We start from the raw sequence: 27783 nt of genomic DNA on the forward strand, positions 1-27783 counted from the left end.
AGGCTAGACCATACCACAGCTACGGTCACACACTGACACACACACGCAGAGGCAGGTGTGTGTGTGCAGCCTCTGCAGCAGGTCGGGCAAATTGTGCAGCATTCGGATTTATTTTTGCATTATTATTATTTTTAATACACACAATACACCGTCATTATGTTGTGGACGGCGGGTCAAGTCTTGAGGAAATTCTCCACCTCATCCGTGAGTAACGTTGCTTTTCCTGCTTAAGCTGCACCAATGAATGAATAGTTCTATTAATACATGTGTTGCATTGATCAAGAAAAATCATTGTGGCAAATAGTGGACGCGTGCCAGGTCGTTATGACATTAGCGGACTGAGCCAGGTTCGGCTCTGACTGCGAATCAGTGAGTCATAGTTGACATCCAGGTCTTCACAAGTCACTCTGCGACTGTATGGTTTTTTTGGTTTTTTTTTTTTTGACAAACACAGCTGTTAAGGACGTAGCCTATCGGTGCCAGTTTGCCACGTTACTGTGCCCCTCTCCCTCTGCCTGAGTGCTCTGACTGTACTGGCCTCTACTGTACAAGACCTGGAGGAGTTGCATCAGCTATGAGCTTCATACTGTAGACCGACAGCGGCTTAGTTCCGATCCTGCAGGTCTGCAGGCAACATATGCACAATCTACTCATCCGTTCATTATCATTGGGGGTGTTCTGCAAACAGGAACATTGTAATTCACCTGTGTGTCCCTGTCTGTGTATTCAAAGCTACCTGCTAACTGTTACTGGTTAATTGGAATGAATGGCTTTGAATGCATCATGACAGCCACACACTGGTGCCTCAGGTCCATTCATTTCAGCATGGGAAACATGAAACCTTCCTTCCTTCACACATGTGCTTGTACAGTCAGACGGGAGTGGGGGCCTCTGGCATGCACTTGAACTTCTCACTCTGTGGATGAGGGCTGTTCTCTCTGGCAGCCAATAGCTTTTCTCTGACCTGGCTCTGACCAATGGCAAAGATTTAATGACCATTAGGCCAGGGGCGGACTTAATGAACTGGGGGCCATGGGAAAGGCAAGCATGGGGTACCATGAAGCTCACACCCTTGGCCTTTTCAGTTTATACTTTTTATACATTGCCAGTGGGTGTGGAAAGTTAAAGGAAAACTACAAGAATTAAAAGATTTTTTTTTTTTAAATTATGGATCAATAACTTGGTAGCTAGTCCGGGTGTCTTCTTCCTGTTTATGCAGACTGTAAATCATAACCAGCAGCAGCAGAACTTTATTTGAGTCCAGGAAAATTCTAATATATAATAGACAACTATTGTGATAATGGATTATTTTTTAAGCAAAAGGTATCAAACTTTTACTATTTCCAGTTTGTAAAAATAAGGAATTGCGGACTTCTCTTTTCAATCTTTATGAATAACATAAAACATTATTATCCTGGGATTTTGGACTGTTGGTCAGATAAAAGAAGCAATCTGAAGACTTGGGCACTGGGAAACTGTGAGGGGCATTTTTCACCATTTCCAGACATTTTGTGGACCAAACACTTCTTTGTTTTATCAAAAAAATGATAACTGACTGATCGATCAATAATGAAAACACTTGTTATTTACAGCTGTAGTGTCACTTAAAGTTTCCTATAAATATAATTTTGAATATTGTTAGCATCACCATAAGCAGTGGTGATGCTATTGGTTATTTAGATATTGATGAATTAGTGGAGGTTTGAGAAAGTAACCCTGGTGATGTCATAGTGATGTCACCAGGGTTATCTCACTTTGGGCTTGAAGGCTTTTATTTTAATGAAAAGCCTATATTACAATCTGAGGGCATGAAGTTCGAAAGATATTTAAAAGACATTTATCAGGCATGGAGACGTGATCAAAAGTTCGAGTTGCATTGTGGGAATTGTAGGATCTAGCATTTTGGAGTTTCACCCATACTAGAGATTAAAAGTCAGGATATCTTGGCCTCTTCTGCATCAATGTTGACGCAGATTTTTTTTTTTTACTGTCCGTCTCAAGTCCCCCAGCTTTATGGAGGTACAATAAAAAATGGCTGGATTGCCCCTTTTAAGAGTGGTGTTTTGTTGGCCCCGCTGACCTGCTGACCTGCAGGTCTTTGCCTGCTGTTAAGACTGTCTCAACTGGTTCACCAGTTACATAACACCTATAGAACTAAAATGAGGTCAGGAAAGTGTAAGAAAAAAAAATCCTTCTCTTCTGAACAAAAGCTCTATGTATACATGAAGATGTTTATTAAAGCACTGTAGTTTGAATGAGACATAATGCAGATGAGTATTTCCAGTACTTCCAGTACTTCCAACTGGAACTAATGTGATGTTCTCTCTCATTACAGCATTATTACCAGAATAAGCTGAAACTAGCTATAATTGGCCAGAGCCTGTTTGGCCAGGAGGTGTACAGCAACCTGAGGAAGCAGGGTCACAAGGTGGTGGGCGTGTTCACAGTCCCAGATAAGGATGGCAAAGCCGACCCCCTGGGTAAGTTAACTCTACCTTCCTCTGTTTACCTGCTGGCTCTCGAGGTCTCTCTAATCTGTGCATCACAGAATGGTATGAACCATTAATGTCTTCCTGGTGTTTCAGTGAGCTATTATGGTTGATGGGTTACTATATATACCAAAGGATTCACAAGAATCATTTCACATTGGTTTATTCGATACCTGGAGACTCCTACAGTTTGGTTCAAATGGTGTCATTTGATCTTTGGTTGCAGCTAATAATCAACCTTAAAATACAAAACCTTGTCTTTCTCTAAGCAAAAGGTGGTCCGGTCTGTTAGAGCAAAAACACAATCCAAAACAACAACAGGGAACAACATAAAATACCAGATTTTATGAGTATAAGAAAATAAATGTTGGCATCTCACAGCCAGCAATTACTCATGCAGTGTGGACTGGTGCACAGCTATTAAAGTCCTGTTCTCTTTACTCCCCTCACACTGAAAATATCACTGAACTTGTGGAATGAGAGGTTACTGAAAGGTTGTCCAATAAATAATGATATGTGCATGCAGCTTTAGGGTTAAGATGTTCATTTTTAACGAGTTAGAGAGAACTCTCTCTAAAAACTAAATTTCTCTAAATTTTTGCATAAAACGTTTAGCAATGTGGGCTGATACTTTTTTGTAACTATTAAAGATCCCAGTTTATATAATGTGTCCGTACCACATGGTATTGAAAATAAGTACCAAAAGGTAGCATTGAATGTCTGCTCAGATTCTTAGTAGCCTTGTTTACTTTGATCAGGTAGTTCTCCTTTTAACTCACAATTCAAAGTATTTATTTTAACACCAGAACCGCTTTGGGAAGGTTACTATTTTATTAAAATATTGAAGTCCCCCCAGTCTTTGACTTTTCGTAAAATAATGTTGTGTAGCCACCCAAGTGGCTGAAGTGCAGGACAGCTGTCTGGAAAATGCACTGAATGTCTGCTCAAAGTGTGTTTGAAGGATGCGTATAATCATGTGTTCAAATGAAAATTATTTAGCCTACTCACAAATGTTCATTGTGTGTGAAACCTATTTTTAGTTAACTTATTATTCATTCATTTTTGTTCTACATTGTTACTGTTAGTTGTTTATAGGCTAGTTAGCCTAATTTGACTGTTGCCTTACTCTGTATTCATGAATTACATGGGTAAATTTTACCCGTTTGCGGTTTTAGGTATATCCGGTCGTAAGTCGTGATCTTCTTCCCAGTGTCATAACGTTCCAGCTGATGTGTTGTGTAAAGTTATATTGTCACAGCATGCAGTCAGTGAGGATTAGTGTGGTGCAGATTACTAAAACATAGTTAAACATGCAGGCTGTAGTTTATTTTGGTTTCTCTAGTATAGTTATCGATCACTTAACTAGCGTTTTAGTCCAAGTAACATCTAAGCTAATGATACAGACACAAATGTTAGCATACTAACGTTAAGCTAGTTAGCATTGCTCAGTAATAAGTTGCTAATAAAATAAACATGGATTTTGAAAAGGGTAAAATTAGCAGCATGAGTAAAGATACCAGAGCTGTAATGTTACATTAGTGAACTAACATTAACGTATTGAAGAAATTACCAGTTTTGACTGGGAAACGGTCAATACGTCACAATTTACGTCAGACTTTTAGACCAGATAGCAACCCCTGGCAGTTCTAGTGTTAAAGTTCTTGTTTGGCTGTTGAACATTTGACAACTTTTGCTTCTTTAGTTAAAGCAGTCAATTTTTTTTGGCAGTGGAACAAGCTGTAAACGCAGCGTAAACCTTATGAAGTTGTTACAGTTAACACATTAGCAAGAAGTTGCTTATTTACACATCCAGCAGACACGAGGCAACATTATCATTCATTTGGAGTCATGTTTCTGTCCACCTGGTGAACATAAATCCAATATGGCAGTTTTTTGACACAGACATTTTTGTCCTTTAACAACATCAGTGCAACCTCAAAACTGAGGCACAAGGGTTTAACAGTCATTTGTAATATAAAAATAGTGATTAGTACAGCTTTAAACAAAAAAACAAAAAACACCAGACGTGTCAGTGTCAGACATAAAGGATGGTTTATAAATATTAATAGAACAAAAATAAGAGCTCCCTGGTTTGGCTGTAGGTGAATATTAAATACTCTGTATAGCAAAAAAAGACGTACATAAGTCAAATACAGATTTTACAGTGTATATTTCTCCTTGCGTATAAATCTAACACCTGGTTCACTTATAACTGGATGGTGTGAAATCACATATAAAAATGCATCAAAAGAAATTTATATAAATGGAACAATAAACATTTAGGTGTGGTGCAGATGGTCTCTGATGATCCTGTGTACTGGGTCCTCTGTGGGTCAGCAGAAGCCTGTGCTGTGGCTGAGGTAGATGCGTGTTGACTCCACAGTGCTCCTGGACAAAGACAGGCCTTTATCCTGCGTTAGTTGCGGGATAGTGGATCCATTGTGTGTCCGGGGAGAGGCCCTGTGTGGCCCAGAGATGCAGCTCTGAGGTGAAAAGTCTACCATTGGGCCGCACTCTTTGGTATGATGCAATTTTCCAGGAAGCATCATCATCCAGCTGGGCGCTCTGAGCCTCCTGCCCTCTGCATGTCATCCTCCTCATCTCCAAAACAATATCCATGTCACAGGTGGTGTGTATTAGGCAGCAGAGGAAAGACTCAAATGCAGACTATAGAGGCAGGCAGGGACAGTTCAGTGAGTTTATTGTCAAAAGTGAAGATACAAAAGCTCACAGGCATGGGTAGCAAGTCCAAACAGCAGAAGTGTTAAATCCACAGAGTTGCAGGGATGAGATACAGAAAAGTCCAGACAGGCAGGCAAGCACATGCAGATATGGTCCAGGTAACAGAAAACAGAAGCTAGAAAGCTCTGACAAGGGAACACAGGATCTGAGCCTGTGTATGAAGTAAGTGACTGATGAGAGAATGAGGTGCAGGTGGGGAGATCAGGTGAGGGGAATGAGGTGATTGCAGGGCAGATGGGAGTGGCAGGATCTGGAAAGTAAGGAGAAAAGTCTGAGGGCATCTGGTGGACTGCTGAAGAATGGCAACTAAGGTATCTGGGGAAGTAGCTATGCAGCTGGAGGAAGGGACATAGAGCCAGACTAAGACAATCCACCTATGTCCTCTTACTGCCTCTAGTCATGAACGCATTCCTGCTGTGCCTGAACCCAACTTGAGTTTTCATTCTTCAAAGCATTTATTTTATTTTAAAGCATCGTTATTTGTCACATCGTAGTATGTTGGTGTGAATTTGGACTGGAATCCAACAGTTACATTTGTTTTTAGATTGACACAAAATATCTTAAGGTTTTGCACTGTTAGTCAGACAAAAGAAGCAGACTGAAGACATCAGTTTATCATATATTTTTCACTATTTTTTAATATTTTATCGACTGAATGATTAATCGAGAAAATAAACGGAAGATTGATCATTAATTGCAGCCCTAGTTGTTTTTTTAAAATCATAGTACTGTTGAAGCTTTCTACTTGATCATCTCTAATGGTGCGGTAAGACACACTCACAAGCACCCAAACTGAGACTTGACCACCTCATGCTACCATTTTTTTGTCTCCAATAACCCATTTTGTCAGATGTGAGTATATTTCCATGTTTGCTGTGTCATAGGTTTGAGAGCAGTTGGGGCCTATGTAGGTTTCTTGTGACCTCAGTCATGTCATGTAGCACATAGAGTCAGCTGTTGGACAGAACTGGAGAAAACTGGTTCATCTGCAGTACTGTGCCATGTTTATTTCAGCTTTGTTCTCAGATGTGTGTGTATCTACAGGAACAGCAGGTAGGACTGGTTCTGACAGGATTCAAAGCTTATCTGACTCGAGTTGAGAATCCTACATGTGGCACTTTGAAGCCTCCATCATGGAGAATTATTTATCCCCGGTATTTTCCATCATTAGGGTCATGAGGCACTACCTCAGCAAACAGGTACCATTTTCAAAGTTTTCCTTGTTAGTAGTCCACCCCCTTATTTAAATTACTCAAGAAATTAGACAGAAATTTGTCAGCATTTTTTCATATGTGAGGATTTGCAGCTGTACTTTGTCACATATAATTGTAAAGTCAAAATTTTGGGGGTTTAGTCTGTTGTCTGGGCATATTTGACTTCTTCCTCTTCTCGCATTTTATAGAATACACGATAAATTGATTAATTGAGAAAATAATTAGCTGCCTGAATTATTTATTAGATTGTTAAAACTCTCAAAAATGCCCCTTTTTTGTTGCATTTACAGATAGTCTGATGATTATCAGTTGACAAACACCAATTGTCAGTTGCTAAAAATCATTTTAGCTTTCACAGGCTACAGAGTTAAAAAATGAAATCAAGAAGACAGTAAATAAGCTTTGTAAAAACAGCAATGTGACTTTCTTAATTTGTTCAATCATCTCAATTCAAATAAATAATAATACATTTTTCCTCTCAACCTGGCTGTCAAAACTCATATTTTGGAGCATCCTTGAAGACACCAACAGGGAGAGTTTTGAAAAAGTTCCATACTGGGATACGTTACTCATTCACGTTTCAAGTCACTATAAATTCATTCTCATCACACATTGAAATAATCTGAAACCAAAGGGTCTGGAAGGAAGGACATTGGTCTTAAAACTGCTACACTTTAGAAAATTGTCTGCAGTAAGGTAAAATATGCTGCAGGTGATTTGTAGGTGATTACCTCCAGGAAAGGTCCTGTAAGGCTTACGAAAGGTCAGTTGTGGCCCTTCCTCCCCTGACAGGAGGTCTGAGGTCATCGCCATACAGACAGACTCCATTTCTGCTTCCTAACCTGCTAAGCTATCTTCTCCTCTTGACTCTTTCAGCGGTTGCAGCAGAGAAGGACGGTACACCTGTGTTCAAGTTCCCACGGTGGCGGCTCAAGGGGAAGCCCATCCCAGAGGTGGTGGAGGCCTACAAGGCAGTGGGCGCCGATCTCAACGTCATGCCATTCTGCTCCCAGTTCATCCCTATGAACATCATTGACCACCCCCAGCATGGCTCCATCATCTACCACCCCTCCATCCTGCCCCTGCACAGAGGAGCCTCAGCCATCAACTGGTGAGGAAGAGGGGAGGGAGACATACCATCATACAGTTTTACTGTATACTGTGTATGTTGCTGGTGAAGAGTAATCACACCTGCTTTTTAAGTCTGTCTCTGCTTCCAGTACAGTTTTTGCAGAATGCATCTTGGGTTGATGTGTTAAGAGAAATAGTTGGAGAGATGACCTTGGGTACCACAAAAATCTATACAGTATATAAAATGTAGCACAATGTGATGTGGTGCTTGAAACATCACTTATATGGTGTTAAATAGTACAGTGTGTTAATTGTCTCAGTCTGCAGAAACAAATAACAACGTGATTTGCAAAGACTTTGTCAGAACCCATTGAATCATGGCTGAATTGTATTGTGCAGCCACATCGTGAATCAAATCATGAGATTAAAGGGGCACTCCAGCGGTTTAGTATTGGACTTCCATAAAGTTGTCAAAATTGAAGCAACAGAGGCTGAAATATCCTGACTTTTAGACCATAGTATGGGTCAAACTCCTAAAATGCTGGATCCTACATTTCCCATAATGCAACTAAATAGCATATTTTTTTCAAATTTTCAAGCTCCTCCAGAGCCACAGAAGTCATTATACAACTGTTTTTTACAGGCTGATTAATTCAGTTAATTGATAAAGTTAATTTATAAAGTCGGTGTTGCCCCTGTAACCCACCGTTCCTTCCCTGATTAGTGTGTGTTAGTGGTTTTAATTGGATCTGCACTGACATGTAGCAAAGGAATTAGTATCCTCACACAGGTTAAAGGACATGACTGCTGTAACTTTGCTTTTGGCTCACTGCCCATATGGATTCACAGTAGTAAAAAAACATCTGCAGCCATAAATAAACAAGACAGATAATAGGTGATTTCTGTTGGAGTGTGAACAAATGGCAGCTAGCCAAAAGAAATTATATAGACTTATGCTTTAACTGACACATACAGAGGGCAGCCTGCCAAGGGCTTGTATGAGAGACTTACAACTGTAGCAGTCAGTCATGGAAATGCAACACATGCTTTGTTAATTTACACGGCAGCTGGTAATTGCAGCTCATTAACAGGATTAGCAGACCTTTTTTCAGATTGTTTGTGTAGTTGTCTCTTCTCCAACATGGTCATCTGTAACCACTGGTGAGTTTCAAAAGAAAATGTTCACTTTCTGTGCCATAATAAAACATTTACAGTATGCAACAGTGGTGGAAAGGAACTAAGTAAATTTACTCATGTACCATACTTAAGTGCCAATTTTGAGGAACTTATACTTTACTTGAGTTTTTCAATTAAATGCTACTTTAAACTTAGGGAAATATTGCATGTGTTACTCCACTACATTAATTTAGTAGTATAAGCTTATAAAATACAGTCCATTGGTAAAGCTTAATCCAGTGGTGCCCGACCTCTTTGGCTTTTGTCCCTTTCCAAAAAAGCAGTATATGAAGTAGCTCAAACTACTAAAAACAGTAGAATGCTGCACACGCATTGATGACAACTTTTCAGTAATCAGTAATAACAGTAATGTAATATATGATAATATATCAGTCTGGCCAGTTGTCAGTACTTTCCTTTTTGATACTTTAATTACATTTTGCTGATAATACATACTGTACTTTTACTGTACAGTGATGATAAAGGTGTATTTTGTCCCCTCCTTACAGGTGTAACAAAGATAACAAGAGTGAGGGAGATGTCAAACAAGTAGAAACAGTCATGAGAAGAGCTGTAATCAGCTTAAATAAATTAAATCCTGTGTGTGGGTGTACCATGGATGTGCACGGCCTTTAAGTAAAGGATGTGAGTACTTCTTCCACCACTGATAGGCAGCAGACATGTAATTGGACACTAATGTATTGCACTGTATTATTTGTATGTTTCTTATACATGAACATTTAGCAGTCATCATTTGTCACATAAAAATGGTTGTCATCTTCAATCATGGAAGAAAACTATCACAAACATTTTTTAAACACCACTGTCATACTGTATTAGCATATACTATTTACATATTAATCAATCAGAGTTTATTTGTAGAGCTTTCATATAGGTCAGTTCTAAGTGCTTCATAGGGGACTGAAAGACGACTGAGATCAAAAAGACAGTAGATTTATTAACAATAAAACAATCACAGATACATGCACACAAAAAAGTAAAAAAATAGAGATATCAAATAAAAAGTGAAATAAAATTAAAGACGAATTAAAGCTACAAAGTGAAACATACAAATGAAGCGTTACAGCACTACACTACAGTCTTACCTGGTCTGGTATGACCAATAGCTTATAGTGGCTAATGTTAGCTAATATTAGCAAATTTTAGGCAGATACTACAGAGTAACTGATGTTACTGGGTAACTTTGTGACTCTTAACATTTACCATTATCCTGCAATTGTCACTTTTGTCCACAGTGACTGCTGTTAGCAGACGTTGCATTGGCTTCCTCACCAAAGGCTTTTGTCCTGCACTACATAGCAAAAGTATATAGTTCACAGGCCCTCAGTCCTCTCTGTTTACCTGGTCAAGGTAGAGGAAGAGGAGGGTTTGCTGCTATCTGTCTGGCACACAGGAGGTTTAAACCAGTTCTGTTTGACCCCAACCTCCACCGAACTGGTTTTCTTATCACTGCCTCCTGCTAGTCTGTCGGTTCTCCACCCTTACTATCTCTCTGGGTTTGTTATCACTATGTGTGAATGAATAGTTTCTATCTGTTTTTAACTGAAAAAAACACAACTTGAAATATTTCTTGAGAAGATAGTGACTGTTAGGTTTGACCCTCTGCTGCTACTTTTACCATCTACTCCCTTGTTGAGTAAGTCATATTTCATCCACTTTGGACCATTTCCTTGTGACTGCCCTCTTGGTTGCCGCTAATAGAACCCTAACAATATTGATATTATATGGATTTTACTACTCACAATTTTAACAGAGGTATATAAAAGGCCTATTCTTTTACTGGGTGTGGACATGTTTATTTTTCAAAAGACACTGTTTGTTTAGACGATATAAACTTTACCTCCATTTATGTAACTGTAGCAGCTGAGCATTGTCCGGTCAGTGCAGGTTAATTTCCTCAGTCACATTAACTGCTCCACTCCCAGGTTACACAACACAAACATCTAGAGTAAAAACGACATGTCTTCCCTAAAATATTTAGTTACAGAGGTGGCTTGGTCTAGGGCTGTATTTTCAGCAGGTACTGAAATAGAAAATAGAAATATTATAGGAATACTACAGGCAGCAGTGTATGATCCTCTCGCTCTTTCGCGACTACACGTTGCTCCTTGTAACTTTGATCATGAAGGTGACACTACTCTATAGAATATTTAGGCTAAAATATAGTATAGAATTGAGTATTTATAGTATATAACTTAGAGAATATTATAGATCCAAGACAAAACTGACAGAAGGGCGGGACTGAGAGAAAAAGGCGCAATTACAAATCCGTCTATTTCAGCACCACGGACAGCACCTTGGATTTATCAATGCACAGCACAGTCAGGCTATTGATATTTCAGAGCCATGGTTGGGCCATAGATTCTAACCTGCACAAACCTTAGTCAAATAAAGGATCAATGAGTCAGACAGACTTGACTAACATAATCAACTAAACAACAACATGAATCCATTCAAGCTAATATATGCTAACAAGTCTTGCCATTGGCCTTTATATTTTTATTGCCCAATGAGAACCTTCATTAGATAGCTCACATTCTTATCAACAGTCTTGATTGCCCCAGTCTGATTCTCTCTGCAGGTACCTTTTATTTCTTCTTTTTATCTTTTCTTTATCTGCCTCTGACCCATTTAGTCAGGTTTATGGCTATTATATCCTGTACCTGCTCAAAAATAAGTGTTTTATGACATAACTCCATGTGTTTATTTTGTCTGTGTGTGTGTGTGTGTGTGTGTGACTAGGACCCTGATCCACGGTGATAAAAAAGGTGGTTTCACAGTGTTCTGGGCTGATGATGGTCTGGACACTGGACCAATCCTGCTGCAGAGGGAATGTCCTGTTGAAGCCAATGACACTGTGGACACACTCTACAACCGCTTCCTCTTCCCAGAAGGCATCAAGGCCATGGTATCCACCTGGAATTAAATATTTTTAGCTCAACCAGTCCTTATTATCAGTGGTTCCCAACTGGTCTAGCCTCATGGTCAAAATTTTCCCTTACACATCAGGTCTCAATTCACATATTCACCAACCTAACACCTGATCAGTATATTTCCATCCACCTATTCTAACTGCCAGTGGATTGAAAACCAAGTTCTCCTTGTTGTAAGCTGGCTGTGTTGTCTAATATTCACAAAATGAAGACTGAAATAACAGAAGTACAACTGGAACTTAGAGCTCAATTAAATAATCTGCATTACAGCAAGAGAGTGAATTAAGGGCTTAAAACCAACATAAAGCATTTTAAAACTTTAAAAGCATTGCAATAGCACTTACTAGACAATGATAAAGAGATCCAGCAAGATCTCAACCTAGGCCAGTGCTTAACCGCATACAACTTTTTTGTCTTCCTCTTTTTTGTGTTTAGCATAAGTAAAACCAAGTTAAATATATATCGTCTGAAATACTGTGTGTGCTCATTTGTTGTGCGAGCGATGGTCACATGACTGACAAAGCCAGCATCAAAAGTCTACTTGTACTGTAAAGCTGTATGGTGTAATGCTGCTACTCTCTACGGAGCGGGAAGCAGTACTTCACTGCAGTATTCACTGGATTCACAACCTTAGTTTTTTTTTTTCTCATGATGTTGACCCACAAGCTAGTGACCCACTCACAATAGACTCACCAGTTGGGAACCACTTCTTTGATCATGTAACACAAAAAAGAATTTGTAAATCAGCATAGTGTCATCATGTATGTATGAATAGAACATTTTTCACATTCACTAATCAAGAGACTAGACATGCTATGTAATTCATACTTGTTTTTATCTTTAAATAAAACTACCGTGTATGATAGATGCAAATAATTTGCATGTTGATAAATTTCACAGTAATATCTAGAGATGTTTTTCAGATGATTGATTTCATATTTACACTCTAATTGTATTCTCAGCTCTGTCAAGAATCTACACTTTTCCATAATAGAAAACCATATGATAAGATTCATGTTATTAGTTGTAAACTAGCTGTTGCTGTTTTGCGGTGCAGGTTGAGTCGGTGCAGCTCATCGCTGATGGGAAAGCCCCTCGAATTCCCCAGTCAGAGGAGGGAGCGACTTATGAAGGCATTCAGAAGAAATCCAATGCCAAGGTGAGAGTTCTCACTCCAGACAACAGCCTAGAGTCATTTACTGTATGATGTCATTTAAAAATCACTAAAGTCAGGGAATGAATCCTACTGACTTACTGATCACTTCACTTTACCTGTAGCACCAACATGAAGTTGACATTTTCAGCTTTTAATGAAATTTCTGTTGGATGGATTGCCATGAAATTTAGTACAGACATTCATGTTCCCCTCAGTATGGATTGTAATGACTTTTGTGATCCCTTAACTTTTCTCTTGTTCCAGCATCAGGTTAATGTGTCCAATAATTTGGTTCAATTACATTCCCATCAGTCTCAGCTGTACTGTGGTATTAAATGTTAGCATGCTAAGTAAGATGGTGAACATGGTACACATACCTGCTAAACATCAGTTTGTTAATGTTGTCATTGTGTGCATGTTAGTATGCTGGCATTAGCATTTAGCTCGAAGCTGTGCCTGTTAGCATGGCTGTAGACTCTTGTTTCTTTTTGAAAGGACATGATAGCAAAATGGTTTCTCACACTATGAAAACTTTGAGCTTGTTTATCTATTTACTTCAAATGAAACCTGACAGCAGAGCGCATGTGTTTTAACTGGAATATTGTCCAAACATGTTCACGGCAAGTTTACAACAAATGGAGTCTTGCAGTACTTCAGGCAGGCCTGGAGGTCAGTTACAGTTACCTTGCTGCTACACTGCTACCTGCTTAAGAACTTTACTCCCTCCACCTCCCCAGCCTCCTCCTGTATTAACGTTCAGTTAGTCATGAATTGCTAATGTTTCTTTTTAATGTGTTCATGTTCATTAAATGTTGTGTATCTCAGGCTCTGCTGGGGGGTTTGTGAGGTCAGGGACAGTGTGTGTCGAGCTTGCTCAGATTTGTTCCATAGCATCACGTGAGCAGAGCCACCGAGCCAAAACATGCAAGTTACAATAAATGGTTAAAATCTTGACGTGAGTGTCCTGCTTGAAATGAAAGCTTTGTGTTGAGCTTTCATACTTGAATTTTCTCCAAAGTTATTATACTTGCTTAACCTCAGCATGTTACCGTAGTCACTGAGAGCATGTTAGCATGTTGACATAAGCACTTAGCTCAAAGCCTCTCTGTGCCTAAATACAGCCTGACAGAGCATGGCTATTGACTCTTGTTACATAATCTGGAGGCCCTGTCCCGTAGAGATAGTCAGGTTCCAGAAGTCTTCAGTAAGTTGATTTACAGAAATAACAATTCTTTAAGCTGCTCTGATCGGTATCAGAATCAGTATTTTATTAGCAGTGGGGGCCCACATGTCATTTCTGGCCCAAGTTTCCCGACAGGTTCATCCAGACCTGCATATAGATGAGTTGTTTCATACACGTCACCTTAGAATTACCAAGAGAGTCATTCCTAAAGGTAGATGTCTACTGGTGTAGATGCTGGAATAAAAAATGTTACTTCAAACACAGATATGGTCTGATAAATTACACACACTAACATTGAGTGCAATACTGTGCTGAAGCCCAAGATGCCACTTACTTCTCTTACATAAATACACAGCTCGTATTGTGCTGCTGTAAGCTGTTGGGCAGCTGCTCAGTGCAACACCTTCATTTACAGAGAAGCATGGAAATTTATTGTTGCACAACATGTCGTACAGGGTCAGAAATGTATGACTGAACTGCTGGCTGCTGTTTATCTTACAAGGGGAAAGACAGAGGTGGGGCTGATCTCAACCGCTCTCTGATTTGTCACTTGCAGCCATGTTCCTGGCAGTGTGTAAAATATGTGCTATTCTTAGTACACCAGCTTTTTTTTCAGCATCGGTTTTCCACGTGAGGCTCAGCTAGCGATGGCCAGCTGTTGGGCTTCCCTCTCTTTCTCAGAAATTTCTGTGACCGCATCTGAAAATGAATTTGAGCATGTTGACCCCAGCGTTTCTCTGTCCCTCAGGTCAACCTCGCCCAGCCAGCTGAGGCCATCCACAACTGGATCCGCGGTCATGACAAAGTCCCCGGTGCCTGGACTGTCATTGATGGTCAGGTGAGTTTCCTGGAGCACACAAGCAAAGAAAATACACACACTAGGTGTCTATTGTAAGGTCAGGCTGATACGGATCATGGATTCTTTGGTAGGCTGACATTCAGTACCTTTAAACATGTGGTCGCCATGTCCTGGAAGATTCTTAAAATGACTGAATACATTCAGAATTTTGGCCTTAAATGATCTTACATTCAGATATTAAAATGTGACTCCACACACAGACACAAAATATGAATTTTTAATGCTTCTCTGTCTGTTTTCTCCCTCAGTCTGTGACCCTGTATGGCTCGTCCATGTTGGGGGGGTCTGTACCAGCCGGTCAGCCCCTGGAGATTGAGGGTGCGTCACAGCCCGGCCTGGTAACCAAGAACGGGCTCGTCCTGCATGGAACTGATGGAAAAGCAGTGAGTGTCTCTTGTCGTACTACAAAACAAACGTTCAAAGCAAACAAACGTAGAGCAGGGCGAGTGTGGCAATGCCTCTGTTGGCTGCGCTCCAGGTATAGTGCAGTAGGTTTTCTTGCTGCAGGGTTATTTTAACACAGCTGGACATCATGCAAATACACTGTGTTGGCATGTCTCCTCTTGCCTTCTTCCTGTATTTAATCCAGTCTGTGTTTGCTCTACAGCTCCTGGTGAAGAACCTGCAGTTTGAAGATGGGAAGATGATCCCTGCCTCCAAGTACTTCTCCTCTGGAGAAAGCTCCAGCGTGGAGCTGACCGACGATGAGAAGAAGATGGCAGAGGAGATCAGGGCAAGTTGTTTATTTGATTGTAACCAATGCTTCTCCTGAATGATGTTATCTCTGTTATTCAGATGTTTCTCCGTTTTTAACCTGATGTTCTTTGCTTTTGTTTATCACAGAATATCTGGAAAGGCATCCTCAGCAACGTCTCAGCCATAGAGGACACCACAGACTTCTTCAAGGCTGGAGCCGCCTCCATGGATGTGGTCAGGTGAGGGAGGAAGCCAGTGCAGCGATTGGTCAGAAATGATTCACCTGTTATTTTAGAACATAGGTGGCAACAAGTCTTCATTTTGATCAGAAGTCTCAGGTCCTGAACATTTTAACATTTATAGACGCGTTAAACCATCTAAGATTTATCTATATTCTGAGGCACTATATTAGATGACACTACAATTCAAAGAAAATTCTTATTTTTCACATTCCGCAACATAATACACAATCTTATACAATCATTAACCTTCTGTTGTCTAGTTGCAATGATGACAACTATATTTAATGTAAGAGGGCGACCATGTCTTGTGTCACTGAGTATTATATTTTGCACACACATGCTGTAGACAGAATGCAAAGCCATGTCTTGATACAACATGAAGAAAGAGCCAAAATAAATGCATAATTAGATGCACATTCATGAGATGTGATCATTAGCATAATACACCCTCCTAAAATTGCTCTGTAAGGCTCCACTCCATTTGTGGGCGAGTGTCATTCACAAAAAAGGTCCCAAAGAGTAAAAACACTGCGCAGCTTCAAGTCCTGCTTTCAGAAATCAGTAGTAAAATAGTTTAGTGGTGTTCGGACAATAATCTGGTCCTGAACACCCTAAAAACCAAGGAGATCACTGTGGACATTAGGAGATCCAGGAAGACCACACATCCCCCTCTCCACATAAATAATGAGGAGGTGGAGAGTGTCAACAACATCAAATTCCTGGGAATCCATATAACAAAAGATCTCTAATGGTGCTGTAACACCTCCCACCTGGTGAAAAAAGCTCAACAGAGGCTTTTCTTCTTAAGAAACCCCAAACAGGCCAAACTTCCCTCTCAGCTCCTAGTAAACTTTTACAGAAGCACAATAGAGAGTATCCTCTGCTGCTGTGGTATGCTGTGGTACACCAGCTGTACCACCAAGTCCCAGAGGAACCTGGTGCGGGTCATAAAAACCGGACAGAAGATTGTGGGAACTGTGCTCCCAAACTTGGACACACTGTATGTTAGCCATCTACACAAGAAGGCTAGCAGCATCAGTAAGGACCCAACCCGCCCCCCAGGTCACAGTCTGTTTGTCCCCAACAAACAGAATGAATAACAGCTTTTTCCCCCGAGCTGTAGCCACCATCACCCCCCATCCTTCCATAGCTGCAGAGGACTGTAAATATTACCACCCACCCCCCACTCCCCAACTGCTGCTAATGCACTCCAACACTTCATTACATACCTTTAACTTGTTATGCAATATTATTTATTACCTTATTTTTATCTTGTTCTCTATTGCTCATGGTCACTGAGAGTTACCACATGTCATTTTGTCGTATGCCTACAATGACAAAGCGTCTTATGTCTTAAAAACATAACAAATTTAGTGTCACTAGTGTCACTAGTAGGAGACCCAAAACAATTAGAACATCCAGCTGATCATCAGAACAACTGTGACAGAAATAAAGAGAAAATGATATGACATACAGTTAGATGCTAAAACATGTCTTTCTAAAGCAAAGCCCGCCATGTATAATATGAGAGGCAGTCATGTGATAGTCACAGAGATATTAGAGGAGAGAATGTTATAGCCAACAGTAGGTGATGTTACACTGTCAGCTACACGTGATACTGGACAGAGAGACACAGAGGCAGCTGTCAGTTAAAGAAGTTTCTTGGAAACTACTGAAATGTAGAAGCTGCTGCACCACAATATGCCAATAAAAATCATAAAATCTAAAAACCCTCTCTGTAAATTGGCAGCCATGATGATGATGATAATATGGTCAATAGAATGTTAATTTTGCATTAGGTTTGTTTTAGTTATATATTTATTTTTGTTATTTTCAGTATCATATTTTAACTCCAAATTAATTTAGATTAAGACATTATAACTAAGTCAAACAAGTGTTTCTCCTCCTGTTAAGAAAGGCAGAGATGATCTATTACCACCACCACTTGTAAATTACATTCATACATAAGAAAAATTGTAAGTACAAGAAAACAGATGAATTCCACAAATGTTCTTAAATCACTCCTACGTGCATCTTAAGAACAAATCTGTTGATATGAGTGCTTCTTGCACAAGGTCCAATGAGTCTATCCTGCGATATGGTATTACAGTCAAGTTCAAGGGTCAAATTTTTAGTCTGCTGGAGAGAGCAGGGAAGACATTTTTTGAGCGGTTGAATATTTGGCAGGCCAGTAGGATTTCATCTGATTATTCTCATGAGTATGAACTAATGAATTCTGGTAAGAGGTCCCATTGTACAAACACAGTCGTTACCAACATCAAACTATCAGTTAAACTCATTAACAGACAACTGATTGAGGACAGACAAAAGTGTAGGAGGCTGTCAGATAACTGTAGGACAGTTTTTGTGTTTGCTTGGAGGTAAGTTAGATGCGTGAGATATGTGTTGATATGCTTGTTATTTATTGAGGAGTGCCTTTTTTCATATTGGTAGGCAATAAAAGCCAACTTGAACGTAATTCTTTTTCTAGACCCCATCTGCAGAGCATTTCTATAGTTGGAAGGATATTCTGTAAGGTTTTTAACTTCAATTGTTGTGTACTAGTGATGGCAACCACGCATTAATATTGACTGCTGCAGGCGCTATATTTGGTGCTTTGTTCAGACAAATGAAGTCTTACATGATTGGTAAATCTATGCCAAGTCCAAAATGTTCCCAGTTTTTTCAAATTAAGTCTGGTGTCACAAAGAAAAAATGTGACTCAGGTATCTCAACATGAGTCCTTAGCTCAGTTCAAGACTAACCTGTTCTGTTAGGTCTTTTCATTCTCCTTAGTTGCTCAAATTGTAACTTAAATTTCTTGCATGAATCTGTTTTTTACCAACCAGCAACAGTAGCTAAGAAGAGGACAAGCAGCTTGTGGATAGAGAGCAGCCAGTTCAAATCCTCAGCTTGGGATGATCGGGGCGATAAAAATAGTAGAATCAGTAATTCTTTACCCTCTGTGGTCAACCTATGCGGAGGTTCATAAAAGAACTTGAAGCAATGGTGAACTGTTGGTGTGTCTGTGTCCAGGCTGGTGGAGGAGGTGAAGCAGAAGTGTGCCGGCGTCCAGCTGCAGAACGAAGACGTGTACATGGCCACCACCTTCCAGGATTTCATCCAGATGTTCGTCCGCAAGCTGAGAGGAGAGGACCAGGAGGAGGAGCTGGTCATCGACTATGTGAGTCTGAGCACCAGCTATTATTGTTTCAGGACCCAGTAAATCTACTCTCATTTAATCTTATACAGTTATACAGAAAGCGGCCAACTTCCACCGCAAGAGAGACTGTTTTTACAAGATCTATTTTTTCATCTTAACATGCAAAACAGCCTGTAAGATCCTTTCATCTGGACGTGTTTTGCGTTGTGTTTCTTTTCCTCACTGTTGTCAGATGTGTACAGAGTTGAGTCTTTGTGGCTGATTTGTGATTGTCGTAATGATTTGGTGTTCTTGGTCTGGTTTATATCCAGGCAACCAAAGAAGTGAACAACATGACAGTAAAAATGCCGCACCAGTGTTTTGTTAACGGCCAGTTCGAGGACGCAGAAGACGACAAGAGCTACGATACCATCAATCCTACTGATGGATCAGTGAGTGACATGACATACTCTCATGTGAACCCACACCAAAGCTTCTACAGGATCATTTGTTGCATGACATTAACTCAAACTTATTATCGGACCGTGTGTGACCATCACATCTTTCACCAGGTTATCTGTAAGGTGTCCTACGCCTCAGTGGGGGATGTGGACCGGGCGGTGGCGGCTGCCAAAGAAGCTTATGATAATGGGCCCTGGGGCCGGATGAACCCTAGAGACAGAGGAAGTCTGCTTTACAAGTGAGTAGCTCCACCTAGAGGACTGCAGTGACATTACGAAAAAAAAACCCAACAGTCAGATTTGCCAAGATTAAAAAAAAGAGTTCATTTCTGATTTACTGCTCAGATTTTATTTTGCTTTTAGACTGTTCAGGCCTTTATTTAGGACAGGCTTATATTAGAGATAGGCCTTTATTTCTAATTTCAATATGATTTGATCTGATGCTAGGAGGGCTGATTTTTTTTTTTTTTCAGTGACATTGCACAAAACTTGATACCATTCTACCTTGTAGGCTTGCAGACCTGATGGAGGAACACCAGGAGGAGCTGGCCACCATTGAGTCCATCGATTCAGGAGCCGTGTACACGCTGGCCCTCAAGACCCACGTTGGCATGTCCATCCAGACCTTCCGCTACTTCGCCGGCTGGTGTGACAAGATCCAGGTAGGTTAACATTCAACAGGTTTTCCCCCTGTGGCTGACACAGAAACTGTAGCTTTATGAACATTCATCACTGATTATAATAGCAGAGGCACATGCAACTGTTGTTTGCTGCAGGGCAAGACGATTCCCATCAACCAGGCCAGACCCAACCGCAATCTGACCTTCACTAAGAAAGAACCACTGGGGTAAGATTTACTGAAGGTTGGATCAATTTAATAAGTGCCTCTTATGATTTATTGTATTCAGTTAATATGTTTATCTATTTATACTACAGTGTGTAGTTTGTCCATTTAGTAAGTGTGTGTTTCTCTGGTAGTGTGTGTGCCATAGTCATCCCATGGAACTACCCTCTCATGATGCTGGCATGGAAGAGTGCTGCCTGCCTCGCAGCTGGAAACACACTCGTTCTTAAACCAGCACAGGTGACCATACACACCATACACACACACACACACACACACACTCTTACTCTTTAAATCAAAGCATTCACACAAAGTACTGAAATAACTGTTGGTTTCTCAAACTGAATACGGATAGTGTTGCACACAGTTTACCATAATCCTATGTCTGGTTTAATTCTTTCCATCTGGTTGAATAGATTTAGAATCAGTTTTACATTGTTTCTAATATTTACAGGTCACTCCGTTGACAGCACTGAAGTTTGCAGAGCTGTCAGTGAAAGCTGGAATTCCAAAAGGAGTCATCAACATTTTGCCAGGCTCAGGTAATAAAATCAGATACAACAGATTGTTAGCAAAGCCATATCATCTCAAGGCCCATTCAGTAGCTGTTGTGGAGCTTTTGATCATATCAAATGATTTTCATCAGCAGATGGAGCTTTCCTAGTTGCCATGGAATTGTAGTTGTACATAAGCCAAAATTGAATTGAAGTACTGACAGTGCTTCCTCTCTGTCAGGTGGGATGGTGGGACAGCGTTTGTCTGATCACCCGGACATCCGCAAGCTGGGTTTCACCGGCTCTACACCTATCGGCAAACAGATCATGAAAAGGTATGACCCGGTAAACTCACTTTCTATTGTAAGTATTTAGGTGACTGTCACATGACACTTAATGCTCTCTCTCTCTCTCTCTCTCTCTCTCTCTCTGTGATTTCCTCTTGCAGCTGTGCGCTCAGTAACCTGAAGAAGGTTTCTCTGGAGCTGGGAGGAAAGTCGCCTCTCATCATCTTCAGTGACTGTGACATGGACAAGGCTGTCCGCATGGTGAGAGAGGGAAGGGACTGTTATTGTTGTCTCACGGTGGGAGCACAGCAGGGGATTATCAGGCTGCTTTTACACTGTGTCAGTTCTGAAACAACGAGTCAGTTCTTAAATTAGTTTCACAAAAAAGTAATCTCCAGCAATTTATGATTTATTAAGCAAACTTTGCCCAGAACAGCTAATTATTTAACAAAATCATTGGCTGTCAAAACTAGGGCTGCAACTATTTTTTTTCTGATAATGGTTATTATTAGTAATTAATCAGTTGTTTTGTCTAAAAAAAAATGTCAAAAATAGTAAAAAATGTCAATTAAGTTTTTCCACAGCCCAAGATGACATCCACAAAGGTCTTGTGTTGTCTGACTGACAGTTCAAAGCCCAAAGATATTCAGTTTACTATCATATATGAGAAAAGAAAAACATCAAATCCTCACACTGGAGAAGCTGGAAGCAGCAAATGTTTTGGTGTTTTTGCTTTAAAAATTACTGAAGTGATTGTTTCATTTTCAAAACAGTTGCCGATTAATTTCCTGCAGATGGACTAATTGTTGCAGCTCTAGTCAAAACTGACACGTTTTGACTGATGATATTACTGTACTGCAAATGTGACATAGAAGCACATATTTTTAACTGATGGCTGTCAGTTTGGCAGAAATCTGACATTACATTGCTTTGTAATGTAAGATCATTGAAATAACACTGTTTCAAAACTCTAGATTGATAATTAATCAGAGTGGCTGTTCATTCTGTATCTGTGTGTCTGCTGCCTCACAGGGAATGAGCTCTGTGTATTTCAACAAAGGTGAGAACTGCATCGCTGCCGGGCGTCTGTTTGTGGAGGAGTCCATTCACGATGAGTACATCAGCCGAGTGGTGAGTGAGCCAAAACACTGACATACTGTATATTAAAGGGGTAGTCCAGCAATTCAGTATTGCACCTACATACATGTATGTGAGGGATTCATGAGGATGCAACAAAAGGCAGACTTTTAATCACTAATAAGAGAGAAGCTCTAAGAAGGCTGGATCCTACACTTCCCATGATGCAATTCAATAGCATCTCTTCATTAGATCCTCCTTGATGACATCATTAGGGTTATTTTCTGAGGCTTGACGAAGCTCCCCTGATGTGTAAAATCTGCGGAGTTCCGCTTTAACCAGCTAGAACTGCTCTGTGCTGCATGTGACCTCCAGGAAACATTATTAACATTATTAGTGATCATAGCCTAACACAGCAGGTTTCAATTTTCTCACTCTTGCCCTTTTAAGGTGGAGGAGATCAAGAAGATGAAGATCGGAGACCCGCTGGATCGCTCCACAGACCACGGCCCGCAGAATCACAAAGCCCACATGGACAAGCTGCTGGAGTACTGCGAGGTCGGAGTGAAAGAAGGAGCCACACTGGTATACGGAGGCAAACAAGTGGACAGGCCAGGTAGTACACACCACTGTGTTAGGTTAGGTCAGATTTACACAGAGAACATGAGGCAGTGGTGAAGAAAAGAGCATCACAGAACAAGTGTCAGACCATTAAGTTCATCATAAACTCTGCCAGAGTATGTGTTTGTGTGTGTATATGAGGAGTGGGTTGTTTTCTTTCTTTTAATTTGTTTCTTCCATTTTTGTCTTATTGCCTTTTATGTGTCATTCTTCTTTTCTTTTGTCTACAGTCATACATTTTAGCTCTTTTTTGAAAAGTTGCTGATGAATTTAGGCCCGCAACTAATGATTAGTTCCACTATCTAACAATATATATATGTTTTTTATTTTTAATTTAATCTTTTAGTCACAATACTAAAATCTTACAATGCTAAATACGGGTTCATGGAAGATTTCTTACTTAGTTTTAGCTTTTAGCATTCAAAAAAGATCCAGGTTTTAGAGAGCAAGCACTTCACATTACACTTAAATTAGCTTGTTAGCAACATAACAGATGTTACATTTTGAAAAGTAAGTTATTCAGTTCAAAATTCAAATTGGTTAATTGTGAATTGACTATCAACTAGTCATTTCAGTATTTGACACAGAGGAGCTGCTTTGTTCTCTTTTCGCTCTTCTCTGTTGATGCTTTAGCATCATTGTTAGCATCAGCTAATCATCACTGTGCTCATTTTCCTTCAGGTTTCTTCATGGAGCCCACTGTGTTCACTGACGTGGAGGACCACATGTTCATCGCCAAAGAGGAGTCCTTTGGCCCTGTCATGGTGGTGTCCAAATTCAAAGACGGGTGAGTTATCATAAGAGTATCCTGCTGCAGCGCTGTGGTGCAATATGAGTTGCTAACGGTATCCTCTGTCCTCTTCCTCGGAATCACAGCGATGTGGACGGCGTGCTACAGAGAGCCAACGACACAGAGTACGGCCTGGCTTCAGGTGTGTTCACCCGCGACATCAACAAGGCCATGTATGTGAGCGAGCGGCTGGAGGCTGGAACAGTATTCGTTAACACCTACAACAAGACCGACGTGGCTTCACCTTTTGGAGGTTTCAAGCAGTCCGGCTTCGGCAAAGACCTCGGTGAGTAGAGGCATGGAAATGATGTCATAGTGACCTCATCATGGATATCTCAGTTTCGGCTTGGACTTGAATATTCTTTTTATCAGATAGTCTGCTTACAAACTGGTTTGAAAGAAGTGTGCATTTAAATGTCAGGAAGGGTCTAGTGAGTCACTATCAAGTTGCATTATGGGAAATGTAGGATCTAGCATTTTTTACCCATACTAGGAACCAAAACTCTGCACATCAGATTTTATGATAAAACAAAACAGGAAAAATGTCCTCCACGACCAAATGTATTATCTCACCCTACTTAGAGTCTCATCTCTAAGGTTGAGACAGTAGTTCAAATATAGATTAGTACAATTTTCAGCATGTGTCAATAATTCAATTTAAATATCATAAGAAGAAGAATGGATTAAGACACAGCTTAGACCAGTGGTTCCCAACCTGGGGGTCAGGACCCACCAAAGGGACACAAGAGGATTTCATCACAAGATGAGAGGACTAAGAAATTAGTAGTTATATTTCTGTCAAAATGATGTACATTTTTCAATGGCTTTTTGAAATAATGTATACATTCACCTCTATTTATTCCCTCAGTAACCAACAAGCTTGAACCAGTTAGTATTATTCAGCTGACAAAGGTTTGTTCTGTCTGATCCGCAGGCGAAGACGCTCTCATGGAATACCTCAAGACCAAAGCAGTGACTGTGGAGTACTGAGGCACAGACTCTCCTAACGAACTCTGACCCACATCTGAATAGGAAGGGACTCGTCTGTCTGCTTCGATCAGACATCCAACTACATTCAGCATTGCTTCTGGACGGCGTGTGTGTGCGTGAGTGTGTGTGTGTGTGTGTGTGTGTGTGTATAGTACGAGTGAGAGGAGAGCTTTGTTGTTTGTCTCGGCTCAGTTTGAACAATGTGCCTGTCTGTTGGCTTTCTGCGTGAAAATTCACATCATGGACGAGGAACGTGAAGTTTTTACCCGCCTCTATATCAAACACATACAACCTACAGTTGGACACCGCTTTGCCTGATGGGAGCTGAGCTGTTTCTGACTGTATGTTTCAAGGTTTCAGTTCTTCCATAATCAGCATGAAAGATGCAAGAAAGCTGGATTTTACATAATAACACTACTCACAAATTTCTGCCTGAAACCTGTTTTTCCAATCGTCAATCATGTCAGTTCAAAATTTAGAAATGATCTGCCTTTCTCATTGACTTGTGAAGCTGCTTTCACCATTCCTTTAACATCCCTTTTTTATTGTTTGGCAGCTTTTAGGCATTTGTGTACCGTAGCAGAAAAAAGACGAAGGTATTAGTTAGTGCATAAACTAATTTATAAATGAGTGTGAATGTTAAACAGTGTGTTCAGATGCCTTTTGGGTTGAGTTTTGGAGAATCCGGTGCCCTCACACTGGAGAACTGCATCTCAGTAGCAAAATAGTACCAATAGTGAAGCTATTGATCAGAATTGATTGTCAGGTTGATGGGAAAACAGGGTTCAGGTCAAAAAGTTCTTTTGAGTCCTTAATCCAAATGAAAATAGTTTTAACAAAGTAATATCAACTCAATGTCTACTTACTATGTTTTTTCAAAGCTTTCAACCCCACTCAAAAGCTTGCAACAAAGCTAGTAGGTTGATCCTGAGTTTAAGAGCATCTTCACACCAGGCTGGAAAGCTGTGCTTCACTGTCTTCACTGGTTAGAAGTGTGTACCTGCACCTGTAATCACACCCAAAGTGATGGATCATGGTTTACTGACACCATGGAGTACAGTTTTACATCACTGGAGTGGGGTGAGAAGTTTCACCAAAAGAGGTGTTATGTTTCTCTGTAATATTATTTTGTCAGATACTATTTCCAAGGTCAAGAATCAACTTTGACACTCACATCAAAACAAACTGGTAGCAGTGAAAGAAGGGACTGTTGACAATGTTTTATTTAATTAACTGGTTTAAGTCTTAATGTATGAGTCTTCATGACGGCCAAATGCAAGCAGGTGAAGAACCATAATTTTAGTTTGGTTTCCTTCCTCCCAGGCAGCCATTCATTACAGTTTGTTTCAGTACACTAAGAAAATCTTGCAGACTTGGTTACAAGAAGTTAATTCATCACAGTCAACATTTAGCCACATTTATAGTTGACAATTATTTTCTTCTATTGTCACGCAGTAATGCAGCTGAAAGCAGGGATTCCTCCGTGTAAGTGTGTTCGTAAAACTGCAACTAACAAAATGTGAGAGCTGGATGTTTCAAATCATCACATTCACAAGTTACTGCCAACAGGAAATCAAGACTAGAAGACAAACGAGTAGTAAAGATGACTATCATGAAAAGAACAAGTGTGAATTTGGTAGTTTCTCGTGTTAAAAAGGTTGCTTTCTGACATCTGATGTCACAGTGTCCTTGAATGCACCAACAAGGAGTTTTCAAGGCAGTTACTGCTCACACTGCATTGGCATATGATGATGTAACTTTTAAAGTAATTGTTTCTTGTGATGGATTACCTGCCTCAAACAAATTTCCGCTGTAAATGGTCGACCTTTATTTTTAGTCTGAACATTCAAAACACAAAAGCACCAGAGTCTGCGTAGTCTTAAAACATTTAAGGTATTTAAAGGATCAGTGTATAGAATTTGGTGGCATCTATCAGAACAGACTTAGCAGAAACAGAAAATCTAATATTCATAAGTATGTTTTAATTAGTGTATAATCACCTGAAAATAAGAATCAGGTTCGAGCAGGTTCTCTTCCATGGAGGCTGCCATATTTCTACAGTAGCCCAGAACAGACAAACCAAACACTGGCTCCAGAGAGTTTTGCAGCCTCTGTAGGGGGGGGGGGGGGGGGGTGTTCAGCTGGTTGCAATCTGCAACCTCACAGCTAGATGCCACTAAATCCTGCACACTGGTCCTTTAACTGTTGGATCTGTAGTGAGCCATTTTTATTTTATCTTCATCACAAACACTATGGTCGTCATCATGTCCTTGCAGCCGTCTGTTCCCACATTGTAACTTTAGACATTCACTTTCTCTTCCCTTTGTCAAATTTGACTTTCTTTGTAAATATTTTTTAACAAAAGAGGGAAAAAAGGACTATTTGATATATTTTTGACAATGTATTTGTCAGACAGAGGAAGACTGTATGTCATAACACTATATTATATTTGTCAAAAACACACCAGCTAGATGTTTTTATGCATCACTAAGTTGTGAAATTAGTTTTTTTTTAATTTGTCCCATGTTCTCAGTAAAGGCAGCAAGGGCTAAGAAGCAAATGTTTTCTTTCTCACTCTTTGTGAAAATAGAGAGAGCTGTCCCCTCAATCACCCCCTCAAACAGTATGTCTTAAACCAGTAATGTCATACGATGAAGTGAATAAACTTTGATTTGAATTTTACTGCTGTTACTCGGACAATGTGCTAACATACTTTGTGGATGGTGGGAGGAAAAAGTGATACTGCTCTTTCCACAGCTGGTGCTATTGTGTAGTATTTCCTGTTATATTTAATATCATAGACTAAGCCTTTAAGTGTCTTCCTAGAAATACATTTACAGTATATGTTATTGAACACATTTTGCACAGAATACTTATAATTAATGCATATAATATCTGATGCATAAATTCTCTACAATTCAACAATGATGTAAATGAGTTGGTATGTTATTGAGCTTCGTAATTAGCTAAAGCCAGACTGTGTAGCTGTTGCTGAACAATGGCCGCAATTATTACCATCGTGGCGATTATTAGATAATGGTAAATAGGGATTTTTTACAACCTGCCAAAACAAAATTATGCTATTAATGGCTCATAAATGATTTATAAAGCATCAGTAAATGATTTATTAGCCAGTGAGTAAGCCATTATTTAAAAAGTGGTACCACTATATCTATAGAAAGTTTGCTAACATTAGCTAACATTAGCCACCATACAGTGCACTACTGGTCATATCAGACCCAGTGAAACTGTAGCAGTAAAACCTCCAAATGTATTGAATACAGCAAAAGTGTAT

The 27783-nt window shown here is 40.0% G+C and overlaps 1 protein-coding gene across 1 annotated transcript; it reads left to right on the plus strand.

Moving 5' to 3' along the window:
* aldh1l2 (aldehyde dehydrogenase 1 family, member L2) lies at positions 1–27170 on the plus strand. The gene is made up of 23 exons (XM_067582505.1): positions 1–204; positions 2336–2480; positions 7322–7556; positions 11456–11621; positions 12704–12805; positions 14734–14823; positions 15093–15227; positions 15452–15577; positions 15688–15779; positions 18819–18966; positions 19257–19376; positions 19497–19624; positions 19897–20047; positions 20162–20232; positions 20364–20469; positions 20684–20771; positions 20965–21058; positions 21172–21271; positions 22043–22141; positions 22538–22703; positions 23390–23495; positions 23585–23784; positions 24433–27170. Exons 1-23 carry the CDS (start codon positions 157–159, stop codon positions 24486–24488), a joined length of 2772 nt encoding a protein of 923 aa, XP_067438606.1. The 5' UTR covers positions 1–156; the 3' UTR covers positions 24489–27170.
* The last annotated feature ends 613 nt before the right edge of the window (positions 27171–27783 follow it).

The sequence above is a fragment of the Thunnus thynnus genome, chromosome 23 (genome assembly GCF_963924715.1).
Source record: "Thunnus thynnus chromosome 23, fThuThy2.1, whole genome shotgun sequence".
Lineage (NCBI taxonomy): Eukaryota > Metazoa > Chordata > Actinopteri > Scombriformes > Scombridae > Thunnus > Thunnus thynnus.

Coding starts and splice junctions, on each gene's coding strand:
- aldh1l2 (XM_067582505.1), top strand. CDS start 157: ATGTTGTGGACGGCGGGTCAAGTCTTGAGGAAATTCTCCACCTCATCC. Junction 205..2,335: donor GGAAATTCTCCACCTCATCC/GTGAGTAACGTT, acceptor CTCTCATTACAG/CATTATTACCAGAATAAGCT. Junction 23,496..23,584: donor GTGTCCAAATTCAAAGACGG/GTGAGTTATCAT, acceptor TCGGAATCACAG/CGATGTGGACGGCGTGCTAC.